At 36.9% G+C, this 12,625-nt stretch overlaps 1 protein-coding gene across 1 annotated transcript in view; it reads right to left on the bottom strand.

Moving 5' to 3' along the window:
• Positions 1–1,313: 1,313 nt before the first annotated feature.
• CLDN12 (claudin 12) overlaps positions 1,314–12,625 on the bottom strand; it is a 64,684-nt gene continuing 53,372 nt past the window's right edge. The window contains exon 6 of the mRNA XM_028120850.2: positions 1,314–1,367. Coding sequence (XP_027976651.1) covers positions 1,350–1,367 — 18 coding nt within the window. The 3' untranslated portion in view covers positions 1,314–1,349. The remainder of the gene's footprint in view (positions 1,368–12,625) is intronic.

Raw genomic sequence — 12,625 nt, 5'->3', positions numbered from 1 at the left:
GGTCTCTCTCCTCACAGTCCTGTGTCCTAACAAGCCTGGTCAATTTCTTTTCTCTCAATAGAATTCCCTATCTTTTCTTTAAGTTGACTAATTAGATATGAAAAAGAATCTGTAAGTAGTTCTATAATTTGTGCTAGTATGTTTTTAATGTCTTATTCTAAGATTTTAAGGTGTTGCCATATAGAAGTTTTGTCTATTTTTTAAAAGTCTAATTTTTTAAATGTTTCACTTTTATTTTTAACATAATATCTAACCAAAAAGCATTAAATATTGCCTTTTATATTATGCACTTAAAGTCTTTATATGATTATCATAGGGTCAACTGTATACTGAAAGCTCTTCTGCAATAATACCCCCACCCTGCAATAGCGTTTTGATTCAAAGTGAAATGCTCTGATACAAAAGTTAGACAACAACGTAGCATGAGAAGACATAAAACATTTTAAAACAATCCTATTATCATCAAGTTCCTCTTTGATGAGTCCGCTTCTGGATGGAAGGAAGGAAGGGAGGAAGGAAGGAAGGAAGGGAGGAAAGAAGGAAGGAAGGAAGGGGAAAGAAAGGAAAGAAAGAAAAAGAGAAAAAGAAAGGGAAAAAGGAAGAAAGACAAGTGAAGGAAGGGGAAGGGTGGGGAGGGGAAGGGAGAGGAGGGGAAAACTAAGGTGAAAGAAAATCAAGAGGAAATCATTGTAAATTCATGAATTACTTTGCATGCGGTATACACACACACACACCAAGCCAAATTAGTAACTGTTTCCATCCAAGTGACAGTCCCAAAGCTGCTCATCATCCAACAGGCTAGAGATGTTGATAAGAGGGTCCTAGCACTGGATGAGGGTTTGGGCAGGATGACCTTCATACCCTGAGATATAAGTGCCAAGATTCTGTGACTACTCTAGTAACATTGGTGGTAACAGTAGTAACAATGGCGGGGAAAATTCTAAAAATTTTACCTGTAAAATCTCATTTTGTCCTCAGAGCTACCCAATGATTTAGTCACTATTATTAGCTAATATTAACAAATGAGGAAACTAAAGCAGAGACAGATTTAGTTAGTTGTCCAATATGACATACTTAGTCAATGAAGCCCAGATTTCAACGAAGGCAGCCTGACTGAGGAGCTGTTATATCTCCTTTTTCTGCTGCCTTCTATTACATATTTTCAGGCATTGAAAATCATTTACATTTTACAGATTTGGTTTCAACTTTCTTAATTAACTCTGATTACATTTCTTAAAAGTTGCTTAATAGGAGGAGGGAAAAGGCATGCAGACAATTCATACAATACAACTGGGAAGCTTACCATTGAAGAAACCCTCTTTTTCTCTCTGGAAATCTATCTTTTCCAGTTATCTATTCATCATATCCTATGAAAAAAGAAAATCAATTTACCTTTACAAAGTCTTTCTGAAAAGTCAATGATGACTTAGCTGATTTTTAAAATGCTAAACACAAAATATTTGTAAATAACAATATGATCTCTACTCTGAGATTTTAATATTACTGTGATTTTAACATTTAGGGCTCCAAAAGACTTAAGGTCTTAACTGACTTGGGTATGGATTTAGCAAAGAGGAAAAGGTCAAATATTTTGTGGTGACCACAAGACTAGTTGTCTCCAGTGACAGAAAACCTGTGGATGATCAATGAATCCATAATCCCAGCAAATCATCTTCTGAGTTCACTTGCTAGAGAAGTATAGACCAAGGACTAAGTGAGGGGATATTACCACCACTCCTGGAAAACAACTGTGGGTGAGGAGCATCATGGTCAAATAATACAGAGTGTATAAGGTTCCTTATTTTCCTCTTCCATAAATCAGAAGTCCGCTTATTCTATGTCTCAAATAAATGCTCATTAGACTATCACATGCAAATAGGTTACCAGTAACTCCCCAATTTGTAAATCCAAAGAACACCCATGAATCTCTCTCCCTCCATATTCAGACCCTCCTTTTTTGATCTCTATGACACCACTATCTCCCATTTTTCCATCTTCAATTCCTTTTGAAGAATCCTGTCTCCTTTACTCAACCCTTTAATACAAGCATTCCCCCCGGGTTTGCAGTTTATTCACTTGGGCGGAAAATAATCCTGCCTTGTTAATTTGATTATATTGTAGTCCCTACAATGAATCTAGTGTAACTAATTGTTCTCAATCTGTGAATAGATAACTGTTTCTACCAAAATAAATACAACCCAACCTTGTGCTCTTTTCAAAACATTTCTCCTAGCCCAGTTTGCTGTGACGTTTTAAATGGAGGGAGAAAAACTGAAACACAGAGCTATTCTCTGCAGTCCTCCGGTTTGGTTTCAACCCCAGGAAACAGCAATCACCCTGAACTTCAGCTCCCCAACTCAAATAGCTTTTTGGAACACCTCATGATCCTGTTTACAAAAAAAAAAAACACACAATTTTTACATAAGAAGATCTAGGAGTTGGCAATGGAATGTGTATGTGTTTGACCTTTCATCCTTACCCCTACGAGTTTCACCCTGCTTCTTGTTCAGATTTAGTATTGTGTCCTACAGGGCCAGAGCAGCACAAAAACCTGGATAACCCCCAGAGTTATTTTTAATAGTAATTATGAAGCACTTTGTAGTTGTCTTATTTCAGTTATAAAACACTTTCCTCAGCCATATTCTGACCTAAAATTATTTATGGTCCAATTACCCAGGTGAAAGGAGGTGGGGAGGGTACAGTTCTGACTCCAGTTGGGGTTCTAGGATCCAGGCCTGGGTAGCAGGGGAGTAGGAGGACCTGCCCAGGAGCTATGCATGGTGAGCTGAAGGAAGCCAAGATTTGAATTTTGTAAGTAAGGGAAAGTTTAAATAATCAAGTTGAGAAGAGTGGATAGAGGGTCCGCCAACTAGGTAAGATGAAGTAAATTAATTCCTCAAGGCAAATGTCATCTTTTGTTGAATTGCTTTTGTGGAGTGGGAGTTGGGGGAACTGGGAAATCTATTAATATCCCATTTGGATTGGAAATTTTTACCTCTTCTCTATCAATATTGTGGTTTTACCCATCCTAGACTAACTATTGAGGTTATAAGAATGTGTCTTAGAAATTAGAACAAAGAAATCTGCTATTGTGTTTTCTACCCATACTTTAATTTTGATGCCTAAAAAAAAGTAAGGGCGAGACTTCCATCTGCGGGTTACTGAGGGCCTGGGACATCCCATCAAGTAAATGAAAACACTTGCCAGCAGTAGGCCCACGGTGAATATAAACTGTGTGTAGTCTTCCAGCAACACAGACTTGAGCTCTGTTCAAAATGACGATGAACTTAGAATTAATGAGGTTTATGTCAGAATAGTTAAGGTTATCATTGAAATTACAGTTGACCCTTGAACAGCATGGGAATTAGGGGTGCTAATCACATGGTTGAAAATTCATGTATAACTTCTGACCCCCTCAAACTTAACTACTAAGAACCTACTATTGAGTCTCACTGATAACATAGTTGATTGACACATATTTTGCATGTTATATGTAATATGTACTGTACTCTAACAAAGTAAGCTAAATAAAACATTATTAAGAAAATAAGGAAGAATACATTTACAGTACGGCACTGTATTAATTGAAAACATCTGCATAAAAGTGGATTCACACAGTTCAAATGTGTTGTTCAAGGGTCAACTGTATTTCATTACATTAGACTGCATTTATGCAACTTTTTATTACCATTGGTTTATTAAATTAAATTCTCCTTTTATGTATCCACCATGGGGATTTTAGTGTTTAAGAAAAACACAATTAAAATAAATGGAATATCATTGAAAATATCAATAAGTTAGCAATAGAATTAACGATTGCTTGTTGACTTGTCTGTATCCCCTTAGTAGAGTATATCCTCACCATGAAGCTAAGGATGTGATCTTTTTTTTTAGTGACAACAACACTGCCTAGGGCATAATAAATACTCAATAAATATTTGCTGAAATAGATGAGAGTCAAGGAGGCACTAAGTACATTAGCAGTTAAACATTCATATTCTTTAACATTTGGAACTTTTAAAAGTGCTTTAACTTTTAAATCACATCTGCTGAATAAAAAGAATAGTAGATCACAGGTAGTCATCAATACTTTGATGCTCCATTAGTCATTCAAAGGTGTTTTTTAAATGAAAGATGACTATTTCTGGAATGCAACCAGGATTTTTGGATTATGGAGTACAATAAGTCCTTAATATGACAAATTTTTCTGACAGTATACAGTGTTCATTGAATTAACAAGATCTAGATCTCTAAAAGAAACTGAAAAGGATGAGATGGTGGGTGAATAGCAGAGCTAACCAGAACTGAGTGCAATTGTTGGACTGTATTTGCTGAGAGGCTTCAGGGTTTTGCTTTGAAACTACATACAAAAGAAGCTTCAGTGATGTATATTTGCTCAGGTCCCTACTCTCTTGTGGGCATAATTTGCCACCTTACTCAGCACTATACAAAAAAAGGGATGACACTTTAAAGATACCAGAATCCTGGGAAGAAAATATAAAAAAGGAAAGAACAATGTATTTGCCACATCCTCTTACCACACATGTAATATATACCCTATTGGTTCTTCCTTCTGGATATATTTTTGTTCTAGAGGTAAAGAGTAAGAAATGATCTTCCATCTTACATTTTCTTTTATTCTTGTTTGTTAATAAGGAAAAGATATAAAATGTCAAAGCCAAAAAAAATATGAAGTCCTAGACAAAGTGGAGGTCTCAGGTAAACAAACAGGACATTTAGCTAATCTTTATCTTTTCATAGGGCATATTTTCCTTACAGATGAACCTATTAGTGTGCACCTACCTTATTTATGGGTCTTTCTATCTTGTCTAAGGGTCTTTCTCGGAAAAGGTGTACAATATAAGGAAAAAAAGTAATGCAATGCTGGCTAAAGGAAAATGGAGAAAAATTTCTCAACATGTGTGGACTATGGAAACACTTTACATATGTTCTGTGAACTCCTTTTGAAAAAGTTGCTTGAGGAATATTCCAGTAAAAGGGGAAAAAAATTCTAAAAAGAGGAAGATACAGGATCCAAAAAATTGTTTTAGCTCAATAGAGCCCTGAAAAGAAACTAATTTTTATAAATTAGAACAAAAACTCAGATTTTTAGAAGAGTGTCTATAAGATGAAAATGAAAATATTTTTCCAAATACTAAGATGAATGATCACAGTGATAGGAATAGATATGTACGACTGTCCTTCTTGAAAGGAAATAATAAAGGTAATTTAAAACCCTAGAAAAATGCAAAAGCTGTAGAAGAAAGTCACAATGTAAACATGAAACAAAATGAAATGTAGCATGATTTTGAGAAATGGAGAGTAAGAAAAGAGAATCTATTTGATCAGACACTACATAATTCTCTTTCAAGTAATACAGCTAATTACATAGAATCACAGTTTCTATTTTCAGTTTGGTCTTTACTGAGCAATATTTATACAATCATGATTTTAAAAATTATGTTTGTTATATTTTTAAAATTTTAGATTCAAACTATAGAGTAAGCATTTCAGGATATAAAGATATAGTTATCAAACAGAAAGTAAACATTATATACTTGATAAGGTCAAATGAGTGAGAGGGCGCCTGGGTGGCTTAGTTGTTAAGTGTCTGCCTTCAGCTCGGGTCGTGATCCCAGGGTCCTGGGATCAAGCCCCGCATCGGGCTCCCTGCTCAGCGGGAAGCCTGCTTCTCCCCCTTCCTCTCCCCCTGCTTATGTTCCCTTTCTCACTGTGTCTCTCTCTCTCTCTCTGTCGAATAAATAAATAAAATCTTTTTTAAAAAAAAAGGTGAAATGAGTGAGAAAGCTTACAGAGTTTAGGAGATAGAAGGAGGAAAGAATAGACAGAAGTACAGGGTTCCAAATTTTCTTATTTAAGTAATGGGAGAAGAATTGATTATACAGAGACAGAGCACTAAGCCAATTATTCAAAGTAATCAAGTCAATCAAGTTGAAACAATAACCAATAGAAGAAATATTAGAAATCTTAAGAGCCAAGAATGAAAAATGATAGTTAAAATTCAAAAATCACAAAATGGTAATACCCACTAAGAGCAAAATAACAGAAGACTATGGATAGTGCAAGATAAATTTTCAGCTTTCATTCTGGGGACTCAATAGATAACATCTGAAGTTAATAAATCATGAGACGGAGTCATAACCATATTGTTCAAATATAGGAAGTAACCAAAAGAAGAACTGCATTAGAATCATACTAGAAGGATTACTTCTGGGGAGGAGGTGTAAGAGGTAGAGTGGGGGGTGGGCAAGTTAAATTTTCCTTTTCATTTGATAATCTTCTGTTACCTTCTGAACGTTTTTTCCCCCTATCATATAGATATGTTATTTTTATTACATAAAAAAGGTAAAACATTTCCTGATAACTAGCTTAGCATTCTCTTCAGTGATATTATCCCCAAGTGCATTCTTACTAAGGAGAAAATGAACATACTCCTGCAGGTAATAGTGAAAGATGCAGCAATACCAAATGAGTACTGCAATTAATATTATGATGAGTAGAAGCATCAGGAATCCAAACATGTCAACTGAAATGCATGAAAAGAAATATATTTTAAGTTAATAGAAGAGCAATAATTTCTTACATTTTTATCTTTTCTAGTATCATGCAGTTTGATTCTTAAATACAAATTAACAAGTTATGGAAAAACAGTATAACATACATCATCATATACTCCAGTAAAACTACCATTAATACAACAGTCACCAATATTAGAAAAGAATCAGCTGCTAAAAGGATGTAGCATTTAATGTCCTTCATCTCCAGACTGGTAAACTCTTAGGCCACTGGCTTATTTCTTTCCCTGTATTTTCCCTCTAAACTCATTCCAGGCAGTATCTCAACAGAAAGGAGCAGATTCCTCAGTCTGCCGTTTCTGTAAAGATGCATGCAGATAGCAGGGGGAGGTTTGTTGAGTTCAGGAGCTCCTTGTCAAAGAGACAACAAATGCTTGCTGGGAGAGCAGAGTTCTAGCATTTGCAGATTCCATCGCCCCCAGTGTACATCCGTAAAATGAAGCTACAAGGACAGAACATGAAATGGAAACTGGGCTTCCCATTCACACTGAATATATGAATCATTACTTGTTCATAAGCTCTTTGCTACAATCAATTATGATTTAAACATACCTGATAGTACCTGAAAAAACAGGGAATTGAGGGCAAAATTCATGTGTTTTTTTTTTCACTTCAATTAAGAAATAAACATAGATTCTAGATTGGGTTTTCTCATATAGTTAGGGTTCACTAGGAAAGCTTTTCATTTCACCTTTTTTGGAAACTTATTATAAGGTTCTAGTACAATTCCATGCTTTGGTAAGTACCATATAACATACCAAAAAAACACATTATGGATATAAAGATGATTAAAATTTGTTCAGTCCTAGGGAGTCACTGTTCTGAATGGCAACTGTCATTATAGATTATATTAGTTGAGGAAATGTAAGTTAGAGTAATGTTCCTGGGCATATTTCAATATGTCCTCACCCCAAGGCTAGTGTATAAGAAACTCCTGGAGTTCCTAAAACAACATGAAACACCTCCCTTCACTGGGTAATGGTTATCATACATTAGAGTACATTAGAGCTGAAACTTAAAGTAGTCAACAGCTGGTATGGTAAGGTACTCACCAATCAGAATGAATGTTGACCTAGCTTGAACCAACACTGGTTGGAAACAACCAGTATCAGCCTGTATCCAGGGAAACATCAATGAACAGATTTGCTATATTTTTAATAAAGCAAATATAATAATTTATAATCCTCCAAATATGATGAAATACAGTATTTGCAAGTTAACTGGAAAAAAAGTACACAAAAATTCAAATAAGGACAACTCACCTCTACAGTTTGACCAATATATAGAACTGAATTGACACCCAAAATATGGAAAACACATTTTTTTGCAAGCCCCTTCTTCACTGCACCAAAAACACTGTATTTGGAAAGAAAAAAAAATGAAAGCAATGTCCTCATGATTTGAGCTGAAGGCAGACACTTAACCGACTGAGCCACCCAGGCATCCCAAGACTGTATCTTTTCTTGGCTCTTGTCCCTTTCTTGCCCTGAGACTCTTATTCCATAGAATTTTGCTAAAGGCAATCATTCAAGAAATCACATGTACCTGAATCCCTTTCTTAGGCTCTATGTTTAGAGAACTAAACCTGAGACATGATTTCATAAAGTAGTAATAACAACTACAGTAGATAGGGTTTCTCTCTCTCTCTCTCTCTCTCTCTCTCTCTCTCTCTCTCCCCCCCCCTCACCCCTCAATACTCATTCCCATTCCCCTTGTCTATAACACTCACTCCTTCCTCTGGGGATTCCTCCGTTACATGTGGGCTTGGTGGGGCTGTCAATCAGTCATACCTCATGCCCTTCTCCCTTCTGCTCATTGGGTGTTGAGATAATCATGTGAAAAATAGGAAAAGTGAATTCTAAGTCCCCTGCTGAAGTAAGCAAAAGGAAGGTATAAAGGTGAAAACCATTGCAGGAGATAAGACTAGAATCTGGAAGAGTAAAAAGAAAAATGAGGACAGAGTGGTAAAAATGTCACTTAAATAGAGCCTACCATGTGATGGGCATCATTCTAAGCCCTTTTATATATTAACTCATTTCATCCTTATGATAACCCTGTGAGCTAAGAAAAATTATGTCCACTTTATAGATGAGGACAATAAGGCACAGAACAGTCAAATGACTTACATAAGGTCACACAGCTAGTGAACAGAAGAACTTGGATTCTAACCTAATCAGTCTGGTTCTGTGCAGGTAACCAATCTTATAAGACTGATCCCAGACCCCTCCAAATCACTTCTTGCTGAACATCCTGAGACCAGCAGAGATAATGACTCATTCCAAGTAAAGAACCACCCCTTAGTCACTGCCTGAGAGCAGGAGGTATATCAAAGGCCAGCTTTTCTCTCATGTTAACCAAGACCAGAAGTCAAATGGAGTCACTTAGGTTGAATGGGTCCTATCCTCTCAGACTGTTGCTTAAAGACTAGAACTGCAAAATCAAAGCCTAGATTCAGATTATAGCCCAGAGATTTCTCACCTTGGCTAAGAGTTCTCAGCATTTCTAGGAATCAAATCCATGCCATCTAGCAGGTTTTTATGGGAGATGAATTGCCAGAAAAACCTGAACCTGTCAGACAGGACCTTGTGGTTACTCAGTGCTAAGCTGATTCCCAGGCCCCCGTAACCAAGTCCAGATCAGGTGAGCTCCTAAAGCAGTGCAGTCCCCAAAGGAGACATTCTCTCCTGTGCCTCTCTCTGACAGAAGCTCAGAGAACAATGGAACAGGGAGTTCCTTCACAGGTTGAGCCTAAGGCAGCCAGATTGGTGACCAATAACTCACTGCTTGGCCAGGGACAGGCAACGGAACATCCACATATCATGCACACCGCTCTGAGATTCCAGACAGAGCTAGAGGGCAATAACTAACTGACTTTGGGGAAGGACAATTTTAGTTGAGGGTTATTTGTATTATTTGCTAGGAGCATTTTTTAAAATGCAGAGATAGGGAAAGTAGGATCTTCACATCCTGAAAAGTTGAAGGGTGAAATACAGTAGACTAAGGTAGTTTTTTTGTTTTTTGTTTTTTGTTTTTACTCTTTTGCTCAGCTTGTGTCACCAGCCTTGTCCTTCTGGTAACCACACCTTCTCTCCTTTGTGGCTGTCATCCTTCAGTTCTAAGTGGTTCTGCAGCTGTCAGTCAGCTTTGCTCCACCATTTCTATCCTACTGGAATCATCCAACCCAGTCAGTGGTACTCAGGGTAGCCCATCCCTCTGGCCCAGTAACTAGTGCTGGACTGGACAGAAGACCCAAATAAAGCCAATTAGAATTTTCTTTGAAGTTGTATACAGACATTGGGAGGTATCTGTTGGGAGCCAGGCTCTTTCAAGCTATATGGAAAATGTCCACATTTGCCATAGGACAAAAGGAGGTTCAATACACAGAGGGAGGCGGAGCTGAAAGATGAAAAGAGAGGAAATGGGAATAACATCCTTGGAGATTTAGCTGTGCATGATCCCAAGGCCATCCCTGGACTTCCCACTTTTGTGAGTCAATAAAAATCAGTTTGAGTTGGATTTCTGCTTATTAAATTAGTTTGAGCTGGGCTTCTGTAACATATCACAAAAAGATTTGACTAACACCTTAACTAAGTCTAAAAAGTCTTCAAAGAGCAGAACTTCACATTATCCAGAGGAACAGCATATTGTGCAAGACTGCTGAATCACAGACCTATACCTCTGAAACAAATAATACATTATATGTTAAAAAAAAAAGAAAGAAAGAAAGAAGATAGCAGGAGGGGAAAAATGAAAGGGGGGAAATCGGAGGGGTAGACGAACCATGAGAGACAATGGACTCTGAGAAACAAACTGAGGGTTCTAGAGGGGAGGGGGGTGGGGGGATGGGTTAGCCTGGTGATGGGTATTAAGGAGGCCATGTACTGAAGGGAGCACTGGGTGTTATATGCAAACAATAATTCATGGAACACTACATCAAAAACTAATGAAGTACTGTATGGCGACTAACATAACAAAAAAAAAGTTAAAAAAAAGATGGATCTTGCAGGTATACAGTTCTATTATACCATTTTCTCTGCTTTTATATGTTTGAAAATTTCCATTGTAACAAACAAAGAAATGTGGAAGAATATTTCATTCAAGTGGACAGCCATGAGAATTCACAGGAAGGATGCTTGAAGGAGTCCATAGGAGAGGGCCAATAAGCTGAAGGAAAAATGAGAGATTAAAGGACTAGAAGACAGTCTAGCTGACGCTGAAAAGTAAGTACAGTGTAAGGGGAACGAAAATTTAGGAGCCACTGTAGACTGTGCAGGGTTCAGGGTGTGGCCAGGGAAGTGACTTCTTAATGCAGACCTGAGGAAGTCAGGACCCTGAGGGATCAAGTGTGTCTGGGCCTTCACCGAGTTTGAAAAGCACACAGGTTGGATAGAGAAGTCCATGAGCCAGAAGCCCAGGTCCTCATTAAATGAAGGACTGGCACTGATGACCATAAGAAGGCACACAGAATCGTGCATCCAAATCACTATGACAGATACCAGTTACTAGGGTATGCTCTTTTCTAATTAGTGATTTCATGTCTCTCTGTCTTTGGTGTTAATTGTCGGTTCTCCAATACTGGTTGAATGGTTTTGTAAGGGTTGCTGCAAAGCTCTCTGTAACACCATACCCCTCAATTCTTATGGCATTCCTGCTTTCTTCCAAATCTGAAGTGAAGAACAATGTCAGCTACCTAATCATCAGAGAAGGGAACTTAGCTACATTTTAGTTAAGGAACAATGTGTCATCCTTTCTAGTTTTGGGATAATAGAGTAGCAAGGAAATTGTCACTGCATCTCAAAGGGCTTATCTTTACCTTGACTTACAAAAAAAAATTCTTCCCAAAGTATAATTCTTTTCAAGCAAAAAAATTTTTTTTTGTTTTTAAAGCGTAATTTTCTAGAAGGAAGTACATTTACAACTGTAAATTATGTGACTTTATAACATTCCCAAGACAATTTTCTCATATATAAGTTAACTTACTTTCTTATCTTCTGTACATAATTGACAATTTTTCTTTACAGCACATGCTATAAAAAATTAAGTGCAAAAATGTAAATGCAAAGACTATTTGTTGCTTAATTTTATATAAAAGTGCATTTCATTTAGTCATTCCTGTTTAATGGCATACTCATTCATACCCCAGTGTGTTATTTCATTATTTTCACATATCTAGACACTTTTCCCATTGGTACTATTTAAATCCTAACTCCCTTATTTTCTACTATTGCTGGGAAAAATGTGAAATGGCATTATCCAACTTTGATTAACCAAGTTAAGTTCTAAAAAATAACTTCCAAAAACCAATAAATTGGTTTTATTGGAACCATATAAAAAGGAAATAAAGGAAAAACAAATTGGCAATATCACTATATATTTACAACATCATACTTTAAAAACCTCTTTCAGTAATTCCTTTGTTATTCAACATGGTTTTGCTAAGATATTCCTGGCTAATTAGTCCTTAGGGGCAGAGGGAGAGGGACAAGCAGACTCCCCACCGAGTAGGGAGCTCGACGTAGGGCTTGATCCCGGGACCCTGGGATCACGACCTGAGCCAAAGGCAGACGCTTAACCGACTGAGCCACCTAGGCACCCCAGGTCTTTAAATATTAAAAAAAAAATTAATTCTTCATTTTGTTGTGCCACAAGTTTTAAAAACTTCTCCCAGATGAGGATTTTCATCCTTCTTATTTCATAAAAAAATAAACAATATAATTTATATTTGAAAGTTCTAGAATAAAAACCATAAGTCTGGAAAAAAAGCATTTTGATGGTTCTTTTTCTTACTCCAACATCTCTGTAAAGTAAGTAGAGTCTGGAATTAATCCCCTAGCTTTCATGTGATGCAATAACAATAAAGTCACTTTATTATTTTGGGGACAGAGTTCATAAGCTCTGTGGGAAAGGTCAGGCCTTTCTATTTAATTTCAAATTGTTTGATTGGATACAGATCTGATTCGGCTGGCCAAAGACTTACGAGAGTTTTTCAAATTAAGCCCTATTGAATATTACTTTTGGAGTAATACCCG

This window comes from Eumetopias jubatus, unplaced genomic scaffold, assembly GCF_037043125.1.
Source record: "Eumetopias jubatus isolate StellerSeaLion01/CBP00866 unplaced genomic scaffold, mEumJub1_p1.0 scaffold_14, whole genome shotgun sequence".
In the NCBI taxonomy this organism is placed as follows: domain Eukaryota; kingdom Metazoa; phylum Chordata; class Mammalia; order Carnivora; family Otariidae; genus Eumetopias; species Eumetopias jubatus.
Note: the sequence above shows the minus strand (reverse complement) of the source record. Positions and strands in the feature narration are given on the sequence as shown.